Source organism: Pyrgilauda ruficollis, unplaced genomic scaffold (assembly GCF_017590135.1).
Source record: "Pyrgilauda ruficollis isolate IOZ18807 unplaced genomic scaffold, ASM1759013v1 scaffold139, whole genome shotgun sequence".
NCBI lineage: Eukaryota > Metazoa > Chordata > Aves > Passeriformes > Passeridae > Pyrgilauda > Pyrgilauda ruficollis.
Genome location: NW_024512432.1, coordinates 1,551,138 through 1,572,384, shown reverse-complemented (window position 1 = coordinate 1,572,384; position 21,247 = coordinate 1,551,138). Strand labels below are relative to the sequence as shown.

The window sequence follows — 21,247 nt, the reverse complement described above, 5'->3', positions numbered from 1 at the left end:
ATTCTGACCCCTGTATTGAAATTTGCTTTTGTTCATGATTTGTGATCATTTTATCTACACCGTATTTCAGCTCAGTTTGGGTTATTGTGTCTGCCCCCCCAGTTTGTTCTTAAATCCAAAGGTGGTTAAATATATCCAGGTAGGTTTTTTCCTGATTTATATTGCATTTGGAATCACATTGTTAGAAAATGCACGCTGGGATGTAATGAAACTAGAGAACCACTGCTTTGCAAGGGAAGTCAGGTCCTGTCCCAGACTGTCTTCCCCTCTCCCCAGCCTCCAGGTCATATCATTGACCCTTTCTCAGACACGGGGCAAATGGAGCCAGGAGAGGGGCTGGAAGGTTCTCCCTCTAAAAGCAAAAACAAAATTACTGAATTCCGTGCCACCTGCTGGATCTGGACTTCACAGAAAGCTGGCCTCTAGTCTCAGCTTCACTTGAGCTATTTGTCTGACTCTTCAGTGAAAACAACTGAACATGCTTTTACAGCAAAGGAGTAAAATGCTACACAAAATATTCCCCAGCCCCCAAACCAGTCAGGGATAACTTCTCTCCACACTGCAATAGGAATCAAAAGGCTGAAGCCCTTTTTTGGAAACAAGATCCTTGGCTAATAGGAACTGCTTGGCTTGCACTGAACTCCAGGCTACATTCTTTCCTAAGATCTCTGTTGCTGTGTCTCATCCAAATGCACGCGCCTGCGACGTCTCTATTCTTTAAAATACCACTTAATATTTAACACGGGTTTTAAAGCACTAAAAAATTAATTTGTGCTCAACAGTTTGTGGGGAGAGAGACAATATGGGAAGTGTTCAGTGAGGCAAGATGCTCTCTTCCTTGGAGCTTGGCGTGCTTCTTGTCAGAGCAGTGCCTACATGATTGTTTCTGCTGGGCCTGGATGTGTAGCAACATGAACCACTGGGAAACATCACAGAGTGCAAGGAATCCTCCTGGGAGGAAGGCAGGAGTTAAGAGTAAGACAGAGGGACATGGCTAGGAAGTCAGGGCAGCTCAGCAGCAGGCATACACCTGGCAAGTGGAGCTAGAGAGGGGACAGTAACAGGACTCTGCTGTGCACGTGATCGCAGGGACCTGAACTGATGCCACAAAATGTTTACGAATGCCTGCTAAAAATCCCACTTGGAACAGGAGAGCTGAAGTGAGATGCCTGTCCAGCGGCAGGCAGCGCAGTCAGGAACACCGCTGTCGCTGTGCCTCTCCGCGCAGGGCAAGGCGCCAGCACTCGCAGTAACGCGCGCTTGGCTTGAGCAGGCTTCATTGTTGGAGGACTGCTTTTGACTGGGTTAGGTTTTGGATCAGGCTCCTTGTGATTAATCCTTGGCTTAAACACTAGGATTGGGGTTCATGGAAAATCAGCATAGGGATCTGGACATCATTATATTTTAAAGGCTCTCCGGAGTTTAACAAACTAATCCAAGCCTTAGGAACTCCTAGACTTGACTGTGCAGGAGCTGCTCATGCTCCAGGCAATGTCCTGCAAAGTCAGACTTAGCAAACCAAACCTGTAGCTGTGTGTGTGTTCTAGGGAAAAGCATTTGTTTTAAACTAAGATTGCTCATTGAAATAGTGCTATGAAACCTATTTGTGACTATTTGTTTCCTCCTTTCCAATAGGTTTTGAAACAATCGTGCACTGAGATTTTATATTTGGAGCCATCCAGTGTCTGTGTAGGAGGTAAGGTTTTATAATTTTAATATGCTATACCGTTATTATGGAACTGTGGTTCCCCCCTAATTTATCCAAAGGAAAACTGCATGTCTCCAGAATAAAGCATCTCTAACTTAAGTCCTCAAGAAGTTAGAGAAATGTGAGATTTCTCTGTTGCTTTCTTGTTCTCCTCAGAGGAGCTGACCCCCAGGGCCTGCTTCCATAGCTTGGGTAATGCACGTGGAAGTTGGAGAGCATTTACCCGCCCCTCTCCCCTGAGTGTGCTCTGCACTTGTGTCAGATCTGCCTCAAAATCTGTGGAGTGTGAGAACAAAGCACATGACTGCATTTTTGGGCAGCAAGAGAAATAGATTAATGAAATAGAAGAGTTGCACAGAATTTTAAGGCCTTGTCTTCTTTCTAAGCGTCATAATCCACACACAGTTGGAGATCAATCAAAATAAGGTAGTTGCAAAACGTTACTTGGATATTTTTGTTAAAATGTGGATGCTCTGGATGAAGTCAGTGGCCCTGGTTAAAAAAAAACTGTTTTCACTCCTCCTCTGCACAGCTCACAGATAGCGTGGCCCTTAGGCAGCTTGCAGAGAAGTAGTACTAAGGAGAAATGTTTTCTTCATCTGGTACTTCAAGTGAGCCTGGTCTGGGTTTGGGGAGTCTTGTTCTAAGTCCCCTGTTTCTCATTTCTCATTCACTGAGAAACTGTGTCTTACTACGCAGCTGAGCCCTGGATCATGTTGATAGCCTGAATCTGCTTCCAGTTTCAGAGGGCTGTCTCAATAAAGATTTGTGAGCAAATCTTGCCTTTGCTGATTTATAAGGAGAATCCAGCACAAGGGTTCAGGAAAAAAGGAGTTCTCACTAAGTTGGAAGCATTGCTATGTTGTGCTTTGTTTATCACAGGCTAAATGAGATTGCTGCGGTCTAAGTGTAACTTACTGCAGTTTGGTGATTTTGTGTGTTTGCTTTCCCCTCCAGAGGAGTTCCAGGTTGTCCTCAGAGGAAGCGGCTTAACCCTTGGTGGGAGAAACGACAGTGTGACTTGTACCTATCAAGTGAACGGAACAACAATCCGTAAGTGCAGATGTTTGCCCTCGTCTGCCTGTGTAGTCCTGTAGTTACCTCAGCTCATGAAAACTCAGAGAGAAAAATAGCAAAAAGGAGGAGAGCTCAGAGGATTAGTAAAGGGAGGAAGGTTGTTTCACACTCTGCTCAGTGGTTTCAGTGTACTATCAGGTGCCTTTAGCTGTGAGCAGTGTTGGCAGCCCCCTTGCTGCAGGCATTAGCATGGTGAGAACTCTTTGGCTCCTGACGTTTGGGCAAGCAGATGTTTGCTGATGAACCAGCCCGTGGCTGCAGTGTACTGACTGAGGTCCCTTTCTGCACGATAATCCTGGCCAAGACATCTCACTGCAATTCCCAGAGGTGCTTACCTTGTTTTTTGCAAGGTCTCTGCCGGTCCTGGGTGGTGTGCCAGGTGTGCTGTGGGTTTCAGGGGCAGGTCAGTCCTCCTCCTGCAACAGCATAGAAAAAGGCCAGGTCAGAGCAGTGGTCTGTTTGTCATGGTCCATGAGCTCCGTCTGCCCAGCATCAGGGCTTGCTGCAGCCACAGCACAAAGCAATTCTGTTTCAGATGGTAAGCAGGACACCTGGTACTGGCACTTTCCTCTAGCTTATATGTGAGTTTGCTTTTTCTATCCAGAAGCTCAAATGGATGGCTAGGATAAGTACATCCAACTTCTAGATCTAAACAGAATTCCACAGAAGGCAGCTAGACTGGAAAAAAAACAAAAAAGAAGTTCAAGGAAAAACTACAACTGATTTTTTCCCTGCCTAGTGTCTGATTTCTGTATTAGCCTGTCTTAAATTCCTGCACAATCAAATTTGTGTTTCCAGTGCAGTGTCTTCCTTAGCCTGGAAACTGTATATACTGCAGTGGGCTGCCAGTTTCTCCTGCCTGTTAAATACCTACAATAATTTGGCAGTATAACAGGGTAACCCAGTAGTTCTGGATGCAGGCAGCCTGTGTAAGTCAATTCCGCTTGTATAAATTTCCCTTCAGTTTCCATTACAATTGTCACCTCTGCTTCCCATTGCCCACAAATACTTGCTACCATCTGATGTGAGAATTGCCAACTACAGCTCTGGGCTGCTTGTTTTTTCTTGGCTTCAGAAAGGGGTGTGCTGAAGCACATGAGGGTAGGGGAATGGCACAGTGATGTATTGATTATAAAAACACAATCTGCTCTATGGGGTCTTGCCAGGGCCTTTACATCCCCCCGGTCCACGTCTTCAGCAATGGACAACAGCGAGCGGCTGGGGAGTAGCACAGGCAGAAAGCAGGGGCATTTCAAGTGGTCCTTCCCCCAGTACATGGGGTCATTCTCCACAGCTCTGTGCTGGATTCTGACTGCCTGCTTCAGAGGACGCCTAAAGGGGGCCAGTGGAGCCAGGATGAGCAGGAAGACAGGGTGGGGGGCGCTTGGAGCAGTAGCAGGAGGAAGGAGATGGTCCCAAGAGAAGGACAGGCATCCCTGTGTCATTGCAGTCCCCTCTACAGAACCCTCAGTATGTGAGGGCACTTGGGTGAGGATCTGTGGTGTTGGAGTTCCCCTCACTGAGAGCCTGGCCTCTCTTTGGGACCAGCCTCTGAGCACACCCTTACTGTGTCAGCGCCCCTGCTTTTAAAGGATGCATTTGGCATCTTTCTCCTTCTGCATTTATAAAGAACCATTACCAAATGCTAGAAAGGAAACCTGCCAAATGGAGCTGTGGGATAGAAAAATAATCTATGAAACATACCATTAAGACAAAAACATATGGCAATGTGCTAATCCCTCTTCCCCACCTCACAACTAGCCCCAAATCTAGGCCAAGCAGTCAGTGCAGATTATAGCACATATGAAAAGCTCATTTATGCCAACAGCTCCTCCTTCAGCTGCCCCTGAACTGCTTGTCTGTCTGCCTGTTCCTGAAATGCAGGACAGAATCATCTCCAAGTTGATCTGGCAGATCACTTTCTGCTCTCACCCCACAGTCAGGAAATAATCCTTGCACAGAAATCATTAGTCCTGCAGTGGGGAAGTTCGGGCTGATGGGTCTGCACACAGGAACTGAATTTTCCCCTGAAAAATCCTAACTGAATTTAGCAGACACATGAGGCAAAAAAGCTCCATCCTCCCCTCCTCACATCTGCAGAACAGAAATGCTGTACTGGACACAAGGCTCTACAAATAAATGCTTTGTGTGCTCTAGAGATAGGTGCTTTCTAAGTGAAAGAGGTTTGCAAATCTCACAGACTCAAAAGCAGAAGAAACAGTGGAGAAAAACACATTCAAGTCACAGCTAATAGAACAGTCCTGCAATGCAACGCACAGGGATGGAACCAACTAGAAACAAACCTTCATCTTCCAACTACCAGGAAACTGCTAATAGTGTTCTCACTCTCCACAAAGATGGTGTTAATTCTGGGAAGTGTTCTCTCTGGAAGAGCACGAGCTGACTCGAGTAGCTCCAATAAGCACTGTAACCTGGGCTCACCTGGCATTTACAGCCAGCTCTGGGGCTCTGTGTTCTTACCTTGGGCCTGCCTTGCTGCCAGTTTCAGCCAGGACAGACCAGTAAGGAGCATGGGAACAGAGGGACCTCACAGCAGCATGGCTGTTCACATGGCAGCTCCTCACCTGAGCTGCACAGCACAGTAAGCTCATGTGATTTTTGTTTTTCAGATGAAAGGCCTAAAACAGTACAGTCTGATTTTTTGCTCTGCCCTGCACCGATCCTGTACAAAAGCGGCCAGTAAGTACTGAACCGAATGCCAGCCCATGTTTTGCTGGAATTTGGCACCATTATAGCTGACCTTAACTGGGAGGGGTTTGGCTGAAGGCAATATTTTGTTGCTTTTACAGGGGGTAGTTTGTTGTTGCATTTTTTCCCCATTTTTGTGTTATTTCCCTGGTGTATATGCCAGATTTGGAGTGGACTTTGAGTAGTCATCTGTGACCAAACCCATTTGGACAGTGCCTTAAAAATGAATATTCAGCCAGTTTATGAAATACTGAAAAGATCTGGCTTGTCATAAGTTCTATGCAGATTAGCTGTTTTAACAGGGCATAATATGCTCTTGTCCAGATCCTCTTCAGGCCCACTGTTACAGAGATGACATTACCACTGACACTTACAAGCTATTATTAAAATTAGGTGTCAGGACACGTACCCCTGCTCCACACATGCTGATCCAATGAATTAACAGCTCCAGCACTGGGGCTAAACTGCAGCTCTGGCCTTATTCTCAGTGTCACCGGCCAGGGCTGCACATTACTTCTGGCCCTTGGAGAACTAATCCTTCCCTCCTCCTCTCCAACTCAAAGGTGCCTCAGGGCCTTATGATCACTTGGACTTCACTGTGCACATTTCTGAAGACCCTAAGCTAATCTGAAATCAGAAAACTGCACATCAGATCTGGGTGCTGTGGGAGGGCCAAGGCTTTGGCTGTTTGTCAAGTAGTTATTCCCAGAGACTTACTAGGCATGAGGCTAATGCTAATCCAATAGGAAGCACAGCAGTTCTGCACTGGCCTTTATGTGTGGCAGTTCAGGAGCTGAAGAGGTAAGCACGTTGTATAGATGACTGGTCTGTAGCTATATTTCTGACTTGAGCAACAATCAGCCGCCCCAGTTGTGCTGTCAGATGGAGAGCAAAGCTCCAGAAGCACATCTGGTTTGTGTGTTGAACAGCAGGCTGGGGGAGGGAAGCTGGAAAGAAGGAAGAACGTTCAGTGCTTGACCCCAGTGGGGCGGCTCGGGCCAGAGGGTTTGCCTCCTGAGCTGTGTCATGGCTGGCAGGGACAACCAGCATGGAGCAGAGCTGCATGCAGCACAGAGGGAGGGTGAGGGATTCAGTACCAATGTGTTTCCTGATGTTGCTTTTCACATGGTTGTGTGACAAATGCGTCTTGTGCCACGTGCAGCAGGGTGTCAGATCCCTGTGCATCCCTCAGCGCAGCAGCTCTGCAGCCTCTGGCTCAGCTGAAACCAGTCAGCACCACCACAGCTGTAAGGGAACTGATTTTGTCATCAGGACAATGTCAATCAGTTGGGTTCAAACCCCTCTTCCCCAGCCAGGTATTTCAGTGCACTTACTGTACACCAGAAGGGCAGTAGCAAATTACATACACTCCCAGTACAAAGCATACATTACATACAGTCCCAGTATGAAGCTCCCTAAAAGCTGATGCTGTAAAGGCTTTTCCACACACAGCTTGTCCCAGAGTATGTAATCAGCCAGTTCTGCCAAAGGCATGTGAAGTGCATGGCACATTGGTATAGGTTAAAGCTGTGCAAGTTAGTTGCACATGCTGCATTTTCCCTTGCACTGTGGAGTGGTACTGAACCACACAGCTGCCACCCTGGAACTGCAGTGTGGAACTGCACCTGAGCACAATACAGTCGGAGTTCTACAGGTTCACAGCAAAACACCTTTTCCCAAGTTACCTTGTGAAACACAGTTCCCTGACATCCTATTGAAGGAGTTGGAGCTCTGGCCCAGAGCTGAGCAGTTTACTGTGCACAAGACTGACAGCTATGAAAGATATGTACGTACTTGAACTCTTAACTTCCCATTGGCACAGCCTAGACTAGTGCTGGATATCTCCCAGTAATTCCTCATGTAGTGGAGCTAATATTAGTCACTAATGTAGCAACAACTGCTCTGTTCTTTTCTAGTGCTCTTTTGGGTGGAATTAATGGAGCACAAGCAGCCTAAGTTACCTTGCTGTGTGACTTTTAAACCCACAGTTTAGTTTCTGGGTAAACAGTCAAGACTCAAGTAACAGGTTTCATAGTATCTTTTCCTAATCAGAGACACTTCTTGTTGCCTGATGAATTAGCAGTTTTCACATGCAGAGCAATACTAAGCTGTGTGAAATAGAGAAAATGACAAAGTATTCAGGATGTTGTGTTGGTGAGCCCCTGCTCTCCTGGAATTTGGCCATGGTGTGTTTCAGTTTCCTTCCCAGCTGTTGGCTGCATCGAGTCTGGAGCTTCCCAAGTGCCAGCTGTAGATTAAACCAAGCATTTTTTTCAGTCTGCTTTTCCACAGTACCCTGTAGCAGATGGATGTATCATCCTGAGGTTGGGTGACAACATGACTGTGCTGCCTGTGCCATTTAAAATCCCTTCTTGTCATGCTGCTTCTAAAGTGCAAAATTCCATAGTTGCTTACAAACCCAGCCCACTTACAAGGCTCCTGATCAGCTAACAGCTGACAGTTATTCACGATTTTCACACAAGCAACCCATGCCATATAAAACAAGTTATGAATTTGAAATAAAGCAGAAAGGGAAAGTACATGTACACCTGGCAGGAAGGTGAGGAGGGTAACTCAGGTTGAATTGCTTTGGGAGATCACCTATGCACTGTGGTGGCAGGTGTAACAACACAGTCAAGCTGGTTAGTAAACAGGACTCTGATACTGCTGCACTGCCCATTTAAAAGTCACATTTTGAGGGTCTCAGAATATTAGAGAAAATCACTTCCCCTTTTTAGCAGAGACTTGGATTTGTTGTCCTGCCACAGCTCGAGAGCATCAAACCAAGCCAGAGGCAGCTGTGACCTCTCCATTACTGTACATCTTTCTGTTGTCACTGTGCCTCGGAAGGCAGTCAGAGCCCTTGTCTCTTTCAAGAGACTACTAGTGATCACTGGCCCTGAACACTAGTACAGGAAAAACAGCGATATTTTACAAGTCTGCATTCCTTGCTAGTTTCATTCTGCTCTCTCACTGCCCAAGTTCTGTGAGTTTGCATTCAGAGCAATCTGTCTGTAGGCTTGGCTTCACCTGCAGCTGGCTTCTGCTCTGGTCAGCCTTTGGTGAAACCCACTGTGCCCTGCATGGAACACCAGTGGGAAAACAGCATTTCTCACACTGCCTGAACACTTACAAATTTGCCTTTATTAGGTGCGTGGATGACAGTAACTACAGTTCAAACTAGCACAAAGAAACATTGCTTTACTGAAATGCTTCTACTGAATAGTTGTGTGACTACTACTTATCTCAGTCTATTTAAACTCTCATTTCTCAATAGAATATCACAGTAACGTTTAGGATCTGACGGTGCCTACTGCAAACATCCAGTCTTGTGCAGACTCTCCTCTAAGTCAGGCAGGAAAGGATGGATGTAGGCCAGGCAGTGGATTATTCAAACTGAACCAACAGGCTGAGGAATTGTCATTGTTCTTAAAATAGTTCAGGGAACTACAGAAGGCTGTTTTTTCATGCAGCTGCAGTGCTGGCCAGCTTCCATCTTTGTGCGTCCTGCACTTGAACTCAGGTTTTGCTAGGACAGAAGAATGCAGCGTCCTTCTCCTTGGGCTCAGAACCTTAAGGAATAACAGAGCCAAAAAAGGAAAATCCCAGCCTAAACCTGAGTGTAAGTGAAACTTCTCTCACAGGTACCTCGGCTTGATGACCAGCTTGCATGCCAAGGTGGGACAGTGCACACTGCTGCTATTAGTGACCTTATTTGCCCTCTATTCAAATGCTGCTGTCTTCAGCTTCCATTTATGGCTTCCTACATCCTGTCCAACACAAACAGCTGGTGGCACTTAACGAGCAAAGATTCAATAGGAATTATTTGCTGGGTGGTAGGAAGGAAAATGACCACTGTATTGCCAAATTCTTGGTTACCTGCAGCTTCCAAAGAGCTGATGGAGTCTGGGGCAGCTCACTTGGCACAAAGCACACAGCAATGCAGGAGGTAATCTGTTACCATCACGTGCCTCACGTTCAGCTCTAGGGGCTCTAGGATTTCTAGGTGCAACATGTTTCCATGGCAGTGGAACAGGGGTACCTGGAATCTGGCTTTCCATTTTCTAAGTGTCGTTTTTATTAATACCAGCACCAGCTGTAAGGAGAAGAGCATGGACACATGAAAGCAAAGAGATACAGAGAAGATGAACGGATTGCGGGCTCCATCCTTCAGATTACCTCACTGGGTTTCTAGACAGCTGTCCCTTTGGAGAGCAGCTGGAAGGTGCTCTCCGGAGTGGTTGTCATGGCAGGCTCCTATCCAGGGATCCTGACTGCTCTCACTACCCAAAGATAGATCCTCTTCTGCCCTGACTCCATTCACTGCTGCCTGTGACCTGGGAGCCAGGAACTGACCAGCTGCTTTTGTGTCTTGCATTTTGGGGAACCAGAGCCCATTCCCTTGGGACAGTGGTGGTCCCAAATTCATGGTGCAGGCAGGATGCCAAGCAAGCGCTTGCACCTCCAGGCACATACCCAGTACACACAGCAGCAGGGAAGCCAGTCTTTGCACATTTGATTTAACTACACCAAGGAATAATTTTTTGCACTGTTACTTCTCTTTTCTTCCCCATCAGCTGCAGCCACTTAAGTCTTGCTGCTTCCTCCCCTGTGCCACTGTGCTGGCAGCATGCATAGGCGCTCAGCTGAGGCATTACCTGTGCACTCCAGCATTCATTAGGACCCTGTGAACCCCTTTCACACATTTATTTCTTGCTGCAGCTCCTTTGTGGAATTTGTAGTTTTCCCCTCCTGTTTCCTGTGCTTGATAAAGTCACTCAGGAAGTAAAAGCAGTGTTGAAGAAGCGATGCTTTGTAAGGTGACTGATGGTGAATATGTTTGCCTAATTAACTTGTGGCTAATAATTCTAAGCCATTAAGTAGCTAGTTAGTACATGCCTCGAATAAACACATCTGGTGCTGCCCTGAGTGGAGGTTGTGGCTGTGTGTGGGTGACAGATGTGCTGTTTCCCCAGCGCTCCCTTTTCCATGCCGAGCAGCACGGCAGTGCCGCAGCCGGAGCCAGGCCGCCTCGCAGCAGCTGCGCGCTCCCCGAGCGGCCCCAGGGACTTGTGCCTCCTCTCCTCAGCTGCCCAGCCACTGCAGCCTGCTCTGGTGCCTCAGAGCCGGCGTGCAGCTCCAAGGAACACCCTTCTCAATAGCTTAGAGACTCCTGCCTTCTGGGCTGGAAGGCAGCAGGAAAAGGGGATAAAGTGTCGAGCCACCCAAGGAGCAGAGAGTTCAGAATTCCCTAGCCCTGCAGATTGATCTCTTGCTGAACAGCGGGCATTGGGAATGGTCACGCCTTGCTGTGTCACTGCCTGGAACTGCTAGGCTGGACTTGGAACAACCTTCCAGGGAGGGAAGGACAAAAGCCTTCTCCTTCCTATGGACAGTTACTTCCTAGGCTGGCAGAGCTCATAACACTCATCAATCTTAGAAGTGAGAACAGCCAGGATCAGCTCCATGCAGGAGAGCCCCTTTCTTCCACCGAGGCTGTTGGCTGGCTTTTCAGGTCCTGGCTTTTTGTGGTGGGGCTGTTTAAACTTGGGTGTTTTCCAGACAGAGGAAGGAGTTATGGCAATGAAATAAACAAACAGCAGAATATTTTGCAAGAGGCTAATTTGCCAGAAATTACGTCTTAAAAGTGAGACTTAAGTTCTAAGTTACCAAGGGGCAAGGTTTTTTCCTAGTTCTGAGGGCACATGAACCCTGCTTACACTGTAACTGCCCCATAATGTCCCGCACAAGCTGTCATTAGAGCTAGAGCTGCAGGCCCAGCCCATGACCTCTGTTTTGTCAGACACCAACAATAGCACAGCTGCCCCTGCCTGGCTGGGATCTCAGACCTGCCATTTGGCACGAGGAACAGAGCAAATTGGATAAATACACATAAACACATTGGGAAGGGAGGGAAAACAGAACAGAATGAACCAGAGCAGCAACCCACAACTTGTTTGATAGGGATGATTTAAGTAGGCATATGGTATAGTTAAATGTGCTTTCAAAAACATTGGCCTGATTCTTCAAGCAAACACAAAATAAATATCTGAATAGCATGCGAGCCGATCCGGCACCATTAGTGCTCTCAGAGGACACACTCGAGTGCTCGGGCTGACACACTGACATTCCCGCACCAAGTGTCAGTGCCTCATGTTCGCATGGCACAGTGGTACCTCCCTCTCACACTGCAAGCAGGCCACGAGCTCCCAATGACTCCGGACCTAGCAGCCAGTGCCACACCTTGCTGGCCCGTTGTTGGCAGAACGGCCCAGCCACGCCTCTCACAGCTGGATTCATCCAGCAGTCCCACTGCCCTCACACACACCCAACTCTGGAACTCTCTGGGTGCTCACCTGACACCCCTCTGCAACATTAGGTTACTTGGTACCTAGGCACACCTGCAGGTTACACCTCACCTGTGGCTCACTGTGCTCTACCAGATGGACAAACAGACAATAGCAGTAACCTGAGACAGTCTATCTTATCACAAAGTCCAAACTCACACTTTAAAGATGCCCCTGACAACCCCCCAGGTGTTTCTCCCACAGAAGCTGCCCACAAGTACTGAAGTACACAAATCCCTGTGATTTCCAGTGCACACAGGTACACACACATGTCATCACCTGTTTAGTCAGACAAGGCCAGAACTTGGTCCTGGTCATGTGCAAAACACCCCTTTGCCTGTATGAACGAGTGCTGAGAAAGGTGTGCAGAAATTATGAGTTTTCTGATAACATGGAAGTGAGCAGCTGAAAACCAGAGGGAGGAGAGCTGTTGCTTACTATGACTACCTTTACTACTGTTATTTTTGTTTTGTCACTTTTTCTTCCTCTGCTGAAAAAGGTAAAAATTTAGAAAAGCTGTTGTCAGCAAAGGCAGACAGAGTGTTTGCAAGCTGCAGCTCAGTCTCACATGTCTTTCAGGGTCACTCAAGAAAGGATTAATATGCTGTGGCTGTGTTGAGCATTTCTGTTCTCTCTCTAACTAAGTGACACTGATCTCTTTCTGTAGTGCTGTTCACTAAGTAGCCTTAGCACAGCCTTTGTGGCAATGCAGACAGGGGTGTCATTTGACCACAGAGCTGAATTACTCACTAAGGTAAGGGGCAGTGCTTGCGCTGAGTGCTGAGCCACTCGAGAGCTTGGCAGCTGGTGTCAGCATGCAAGCATGGGTTAAAGGACCAATTTTCCAGGCTTCGTCCTCAGTCTGAAACCTGCATGGTGACTACATATCACTTGGAAAAAAACATTGTTCAGAGACAAGGGGACCAGTTAAAAGGAGAATTAGATAAGACTGGCAAGTTAAGAGGCAGGATGTTGACTAAAATATTTCCCATTTCACATAACACCGGTCACTAGTGTGAAAAGGCAAAAGCACAAAGAGCCCAGTTACCTCTCAGAGGCCAGCTGTCCTTTGGGATGCATCAAATGGAGAGAGCAGGCAGCCTGCTGCTGCAGGAGGTCCCAGCCCCCAGGATGAACTCTGGGCTCTCTCAGCTTCTCAGTGCGCTGCCAGCCTTGCCAGCACCTCTCTGATGTAGGAGATGCAGCCATTCCCAGCACCAGCCAAAAGGGAAGCCACCTGTGCTTCTCCCTTTTGACTTCCTGCTGCTCAGCAATTGGTAGGATGCCAGCTGCAGGTCAGCTACAGGCTGTTTTCACCTGTTCCCTGTTGTTTTCACCATTGCAGAGCCCCTCAGGGTGCTCAGGTGAAGGCAATACCCCCCCAGTGCTGCTGTGCCCATGGCCAGTCCAGCCTGGGCAGGATATTGGCATTATCCTCATTGCAAACAGCTGGGCTTCCCCTGTGCCCTGGGCAGGAGCCAGGGGGGTCAGAACTGCTCCCACCTGCACCAGGTCTTCCTGTTGCAAACTCACTGCGGTGAAGTGTTTCATGTAGGCACATTAAACGTAAGGGTTAGGGTGTATTTCCCTACACAACGTTTTGTTCCGACATAAATAAAAACCAGTATGGTTCCCAGTGTCTGGTGCTCCCATGGGACAACCTGCCCCCTCCAAAATAGCCAGAGAAATCAACTCAGGTGGGGGGAAGCCAGAAATATGGCTGGAGTAGGCTTAATGTCTGTCATAAATACTAACTTCTGCAAATATTTTAGAAATACATTTAGTCTGACACAATTAGGGTATAATGGGACCTATTCACAGATGGAAACATCCTCAATGAATTGTACAGGCTAACAGGCCCCTCAGCCATATGGATGTGGTGTTAAGATCAGTAGTAATTTCTGGCGCAGTCCTTCATGTCCCTCCTAGGGCACGCAGTGTTCCCAGAGCATTAGCAAGGACTGCGTGAGCAGAACTAAGTGCTGCACATCATGCAGTGGCCATAGGATCCCGAGCTGAATTAATAGTCTGCTTTAACAGAATAATGATGTTTCATACCCTGCTACTGCGGGTTTCCATGATTCCACAAGATCAGAGTAGTTCCTTGCTGGCTTCCCCCACAGTGGGTGAGTTCTCTCACATTCCCTAGGAGTTCCCAGCAGTGAAAGTTTGTGTCCTGTTCCGTGGAAAGTCAAGCCCAGACAGACAGCATATTGCACATGCAGCTGGAAAACCTAGAGGGTTCCGAGGTTACAACAGGGAATCCTAAAGAACCATCATGTGAATTTCTATCAGTGCTAAGCTGCACCAAGAAGGGCAGGGGGACAAGTTTGTACTAATTCTTTACCAGAATCCCCAGACACCTTAGTGAATTCCAGGATGAGCAGGTCTCGCTATCCTCAGGAAAATAGTGCTCCTTTTTGTGCCTGTGTGGCTGATGGGAGGAAGACACCTCTGACCACTTCTAACTGCAGGCCATGTCCTGTCCCCAGCACAGTTCCCACTGAGTGAATGGTCCCGGTGCTTCCCGGGCACAGCTGGCCTATGGCATAGTGGCACCGCACCAAACAGGACAGGCAGGGCTGGAACCCTGCTCCAGGAGAGCTGTCCCTGTCCTTGTGCAGCTGGGGCTGTGGGTCTGTCAAGAGCACCACACCCAGAAGCCCGCGCTGGAAATCCCTTCCTGTGTGTGTTGCCTCCCCCTGGGGCAGGGATGAGTCCCTGGATGCAGAGCCATCCTTGTGGTCCAGGAGTGTTTGTTAGCAGAGCCCAGGGAGCGAGTCCCCTCTGCTTGGGTCAGGGGGAACGGAGGGGTAAATGTTAATTGCACCCCAGCAAGCAGTGCCCAAAGGCATCAGAGTGAGGTTGGTCAGATGGAGCCCGTATTATAAAGCTATCCATTTATTTCATAAGGCAGTGTTGGAAGGGAAAGTGCCCTTAAAATACACAGAACTATTTTTTGCCTTCCTCCTGTGTACAGCATTTTTGCTGTTTGAGTGCAGGCATTTAATTCTGAAGTACCTTTGTCACTGTGATTTTAGTAACTTTTTGAGCAGTCGCCAGTTTCATTTTCAGTGCGTGAAAATTGGAGGTAAATTATTTATTACTTCCAGCAAATGTCTTTCACAATTGTATTTAATTTTTTCATTTTTTTTAATGGGTCATAAAATGGCAGTCTTTTAGTAGCTTCCCATAAAGTAAGGAGCAAATGAATACTTTGGAAATAGGTTACCGTGGATGGAAATGTCAGCTGTATTTCACAGGGAATGGGAGGCTTTAGACAAGAGCTGCAGGGACATATGGTGCTGGGCCACATCCCTCTGCTGTCACAATAAACCAGCAGTGGGCATGAGGGGAGGAATTGCGACTCTTCGGTCTCCTCAAGTTACATTTTTGGGTAAATTGTGTATTAGCATGGGCAGTGGGCCAGGACCGACGCAGCTTCAAGTCACAAGAGTCTTGTGGTTACCTTTGGTCAGAAATCAGAACATTTTTTAAGTCGCAAGAGTCTTGTGGTTACCTTTGGTCAGAAATCAGAACATTTTTAAAAAGCTCTTTTCAGACTTTAAGTTTTCCAGGATTGGTTCCCATCCAAAAAGTGATACTGCACAGACAAAGGATAGGAAAATCCCTTCCACATGGAGGAAGGGCCGTGAACTGTAAAGGAAAGGCAGTTTTCCCTAGTACAGTGAGGTGGGTTTGAAGTACAGGCTGCTGGGGAGGTGCACACGTTCGGGCTGAGGTGGAGGAAGAGCCGTAGGGCTTGTGCTGCTGTCACTACTCGTGCTCCTTTGCCAGCTCTCTGATTCCACCTCCCTCAGGTACGGTGTCAGGAGGGAGCAGAGGATGGGAATGAGCATCCTGCCTCAAAGCCCTGGAAAGCTGCTGTCTGTGGGCACTGCTGGTGTTGTGAGGAGCTCCCCTGCCTTTCCCTGGAGCCTGGCCCTGCGGCCCGGTGTGTCCAGCTGCACGGGGAGGAGCTGCTCAGCTCTGCGTGTTCCTGGTGCCAGCTGCAGGATGGTGCTGCGGGGGGCTGCAGCAACAACACTGCCCAACTCTTGAGGGGCTTTATTTGAGGGGCCCTGAGGAGATAGCCCACTGTGTGGCAGCTTTCCAGAGCTCAGCCCTCAGCTGGGATCTGTGCTGGTACAAAACTAGTACAGCCTCACCTTTCTGTGGTGAGCCAGGGCTGTGCCCAAGGGCTGTGCCCAAGGGCTGTGTCTCTGGCTGCAGGGACAGGAATGTTCTCTTGACTGGACTGTTCTGAGCTCCACTGGAGGGACTCGGCCCTCGTACAGCAGTGACAGTCACCAGTGGGAAATGCAGGGGCCTGAGAAATGGGATTGCTGCTGCTTGTCATTTTCATCTCAGAATATTTTCAGTTTCGGCAGAACGCCGAGCTGAAAGCCTGACACACATGGCCGGTTGCTGGTAAACACTAGGGTGTGTTTGTGTACGTGTCTGTCTCCGAGCTGTGTGTGAAGGAGTAGCAGAAACAGGACACCTCTTTCTGGGACTCCAGTTTAAGGGGCAGTGTTTGCATGAATCACAAGTACCCACAGCCCAGCAAACAGGTGGCTGCTCAAGAAATGAAAGGACGTACTGGGTATCCGCAACAGCCATGACAGTCTCAGGGAAGGAGTGCTTTTGTGTGTTGACAGGTTCATCCTTTTGAAGATGAGGTAATTATCTGTGTGAGTTCACTCTGTGGCTCCCAGAACGGAGCGGGTATGATGGGCTCCAGTGACATCTCCAGTGGCTCATCCCTGCAGCGGTGTATCAGGGCGGGAGCGGGTGGGGCAGGGCTGCCCTCCCGCAGCGTGTCGGTGCTGGAGCTGATTGCTCAGTGAGCCTGCTCCCTGGGATCTGTCAGCGCGCCGGCAGCGGGAGCAGGGCCGCAGAGCTGCGGGCACGGCGTGGCACGCGGCACCGGGGCTGGGCAGTGCAGTCCAGCCGGTGCCATTACAGCTGGGAACGGGTACTGCGCTGCCAACAGCCAGGTGTGCAGTGGGAAATCTGTGTGTTTTACAGAGTGTGTCATACAGCCCGGTGAGATCAAGGACATGTCAAGGTCCCCAGGATGCCAGGGAATGATCCTTTGCTTTAGTGTGGCTTACGTGTTTTATCAAGGTGTGTTTCCTGTCCCTGTTTTGCTCCATCTGCTAGCAAAGACCATCTACCAAAACAGCCTCATTCCTCACTAGTGGCATTCCAGGCAGGATTCAGAGGGCTGGCAGGGCGCACAGGGCTGCTGGGGCAGCTGCAGGAGTGTATGAGCAGCTCAGCCTGGGGGTCCTCCTCCCCCCCAGAGGAGGCAGGAAACCCTCCTGCCCTGAAGCTCCAGGACTGTTTGGCCAAACCTGAGCAGAATCCTCATGCTGGAATTTCCCAATTCCTCATTACAATGCCAAAACAAGTAATTGCAATTAAAAAAAATAAAAAGCACCACATCTTAAAAATAGTCATCATTGACCAGAGTTTCACTGTGGTTTGATTCATTGCTGTGCAAGGGAATCAAATAGGTTTGGTTTTTTGATTGGTTCTGATTCACTTATTCCAGTGAATTCCAATTAGAAGGAAATCAGAGTTATTCTTTCTGTTGGATCAATTATTCAGAACAGAGATAATTTAAAAATGAGTTTAGTGGAAGCAACTCACTTCATTTTTGCTAAAACTGAAGAAGAAATGAGCCAAATTAGCTAAAATAGCTTTGAACTCCATATTGACTGCAGTGTTTGTGCCAGAATAGAAACTCATGACATGTAAGAACGGTGTAAATGATTAATCATTTTAGTTCATGGATATCTACATTTTTATTTAATTACATCTATGCATAACATAAACTGTCTGAATCCTGGGAATCCAAGCCAGAGAAGCTGAGGAGTCTTATTCTGTTTAACATCCACCATGTGTTGTTTTCTTGTAGGGTTAATTTGTAAAATGTAAACCACATACTATTTGTGTGCAGTGTTCGGGGCTATTTATAGCAAGTCCTGACCATTTATAATTATCCGACATCTTTAACCATAATGTCTGTGTGTGACTAAGGAGATGGTTATGGAACAGACAAAACAATGCTACTTTTACAGCTGAACTTCACTATATTTCATGTAAAACTTTTGGGAGTATTTTCTACTCTGTGGAATGGGGAAGGGGTATTCTCTACTTGGACAGCTCTTTGTCAAGGAGACCAAACTTATTCCCAAAGAGGAATAAGCACAGGCTTCCATTTCCCCTCTGAGGACACTCCCTGTGGAGCAGAGGCTGTAGGTACAAGTGCCTGCACAGCAGGTATGAGCCTTTCTTGGCTCTTCCATGGCTGCTCATGTTTCTCCTTTGTCTCTTGGCAGAACCCTGGAGGTTTTGGTGAGTTTGAATGAAGGCCAGTCTTTCATGTCCAGCTCGTTAACCATCACTGCTTCGGAGTGTGTAAGTGCATGGCTTCTGTAACTCCTTGTAAAATCTCCACACCCCGTTTCTTTTTGGACTTTGCCATTGCAAGACCTCGGAGCACAGAACCTCTGCTTCCACTCTGCTGTGCAGAGCTGTGTCTTTCCAAGTACTGGGAGGCTTCCCTGTCCTCAGAGACCTGTCGTGAGGGCCAGGTGTGACAGTCAGCTGGGTCCCATTCCGGCATGGCTCTTCCCTGAGTGGGACTGGAGGGAGCAGACGGGCACAAGCTTGGCCCTTCAGCCTGTGTGTGGAGAGGCTTACAGTCCTGCAGAGGTGCTAATGCTCTGTAACTCTGGGGCCTGAGTGAGGAGTGTAGGCTCTCAGCTCCTGTTCATCCGGGGAGACAGCCTGTCCAAGCAGAGGCCAGAGCGTCCCACTCTGCCCGGGAGGGAGGCAGTGTGAACGTCCTGCTAAGTCTGATCACAGGTTATAGAAGAGATAAAAACTGCTTCTGGGAGAGACCACACACTTGTGCAGCCAGTGACTGTTCTAACTTAACGCATGTATTTTCTACTCTCACTTTTTTTTGCTGTCCTTTAATTCCTTTTGTATTACAGAGGACAGCTGGAATTTGTGGAGGGAGACATGAGCCCACGTTGTTGAGCATGTGCTGTGCACATGGGCCTTTAAATGTGTCTTACCTCAAGTGTGACTGGGGAGCAGCTTTTCCACTGGGCGTGGAGCACAGAGAGAATCTCTTTTACCCACCCATCACCACGCTCCCAACAGGATTTCTTTGCCCATAGATCAGTAACTGAAAAGAGAAAAAATTACATTTTTATTCTATTCATTTAAAACCTCACCATTGGTGCAGCTGTAGAGATCAGAGATCCAGTGCAGCCCTGCAGTGTGAGGAGGGGAGGCCTCACTGAGCTGGGAGCCGAGGGAACACACAGAGCCCAAAGCACAGTTCTCTGTTTCAGGGTCTCTGTCAGTGAGCAGCATGCCAGCCGTACACCCGAGCAGGGTGGCTGAGGGCTGTGCAGCACAGGAGCTGCTGCAGCCCAGCTGCAGCCTGCCTGCACCGCAGCCCTTGCAGAGGAGGCAGCGCATGGTGCCCCTGTAAGAGCTGCCAGGAGTGCCAGAGAGGAAGAGAAAAGCCCTGACTCAAAGCAGCTCAGAGCGAGGTGCTGGGCACCGCCTTCCCCCTGAGCTCTGCTGCTCTGTGCTCAGCCTGTCCTGGCAGGAAGCAGAGAGGTACAGATGTGCACAGCAGCAGGAAGAGCTTCTCAGCAGCCTTTTTTGTCTCTTTCTGGTTTCTGCTCTTGGCCTGTGCTGCAGCAAAGGCGGCTCCACACAAGAACTGCTGTTTCCATAGTAGCAGATGGGCAACTCAAGAAATGGGTCACTGCTAGAACTGCTCACTAATTCTGGGAGCTGAGCAGCTGATGGCTGACTGGGAGATGAGTTACAAGTTACAGCCTCCCAACAAACACACGTTAGTGCAGTGAAAACAAACAAAATCACACGGCATTAGGTACCCAGGCACCACTGTACCTGTGTGCCTCACTGCCCCTGGGATATGGCTCTGTTCCACCCCCATGTGCAGTGGAGCACCTCTGGGTCAGGATTGCTCACGCAGTATCCCAGTCTCAGTGGTTCCCTGGGTCTCTCCTTTCCTTTTTCTCTCTGCTGAAGTCTGAATAACTTTTGTTTTCGTAGAGATGCTGTTGTGTTTCTGTCAGTGTTGTTCTAAAAGCCTAAAGTGTACGAATAAAGGCACCCCAAGGAAGTGGGTTGGAGGCGTGGGAGGTGGGCTATTCAGTTCTGTAGTTCAAGTGTTGCTGGAAGCAGGAACACTCCCTCCTTCAGCTTCAGGTTCCCACAGTGTGGCTGCTGGGAGTCAGTGTGCCACAGTCTGTGCAGGGGCCTGGGCGATCAGCATCAAAGCCTCACAGGTGCACTGTTTGTAGAGACGCCTTCAAACCTCCCTGCGAGCTCCCCAGTCCATGTGTGAGACCTGGGACCTCATGGAGGAGAAGGGCACCTCTCTGTTATCCACAGGCTTAGGATGAGACTTCCCCTGTCGGTGTCTGATGGCTCATTCCCTAGCAGGCAGTGGGCTCTCTCTTTTCCTCAAGCTGGGCCTCGTTCTGATCTCAGGGCTATCAGTTGTACAAGTTTTACATCAGCAGGAAGCCCTGGGCTGAGCGGGACTATCGCTGGCTTCTGGGGCGAGCGGGTGAGGCAGCACTGACGCTGTCCCTGCTGTCTCCGCAGTCCAGTGGCGTGGCAGCGCTCATTGCCGTCCTCGTGCTGTTGCTGCTGGTGGCGCTCGGCCTGCTCTGGTGGTTCTGGCCCCTGTGCTGCAAAGTGGTGAGTACAGACCCCGGGGAACAGCCCCTGCACCCTAAGCTGGGGTGGGAAACACAGATCCTGCAGGAAACTGTGAAGTGATGGGGAGGCAGCTCTGGGGGGGCTTGTGACAGGCAGGAAAGTGCTGGGGAGAGCAGCTCCAGCGCTGGGGCTGCACTGGGCACGGCCCCGCCTGTCTGAGTCACAGGCACAGGAACCAGCACCAGCACGGTGCTGTTACTGGGAATGGGGTGGCCTTAATGGTGTGCAGATGTTACCCTGACAGCAAGGACCACTTTAAAACTGCTTTCAGTAAAATTGGTATTTGTAGTCCATTATGGGCTCTCAGGTTGGAAATCCCTATTTTTTTTTCATAATCCCTGCACACATCCATCTCTTTTATCTGAGTGTGCTCTCTGTCCTCACCCCAGCAGCAGCAGTGTTGATCACTTGCCTGCTGCCATTCCTTTCTGGGGGAGCGGGGAAGTTTATTATTCATCCAGCTCAAGGACAGCATGGAGGACTTGGGAAATGGAGATTGCTTCCCTGGTCTGCGTACCAGTTCTTGTCTGGGGCTTGTGGAATGTGGGGCAGAGAGGAATTTGCCTTCTCACTGACCGTGCTGCAGTCCTTGTGACCCGAGGGGTCCATCGGGCCC

The 21,247-nt window shown here is 48.8% G+C and overlaps 1 protein-coding gene across 3 annotated transcripts in view; it reads left to right on the top strand.

Moving 5' to 3' along the window:
* ANTXR2 (ANTXR cell adhesion molecule 2) overlaps window positions 1-21,247 on the top strand; it is a 79,045-nt gene that overhangs the window by 23,827 nt on the left and 33,971 nt on the right. For 2 of the 3 annotated variants that reach the window (XM_041459617.1, XM_041459619.1), the window contains 5 exons: window positions 1,636-1,696; window positions 2,666-2,761; window positions 5,416-5,485; window positions 18,192-18,270; window positions 20,515-20,610. In XM_041459617.1, the coding sequence (XP_041315551.1) occupies window positions 1,636-1,696; window positions 2,666-2,761; window positions 5,416-5,485; window positions 18,192-18,270; window positions 20,515-20,610 (402 nt within the window). The remainder of the gene's footprint in view (window positions 1-1,635; window positions 1,697-2,665; window positions 2,762-5,415; window positions 5,486-18,191; window positions 18,271-20,514; window positions 20,611-21,247) is intronic. The other variant, XM_041459618.1, reaches the window with a different exon arrangement.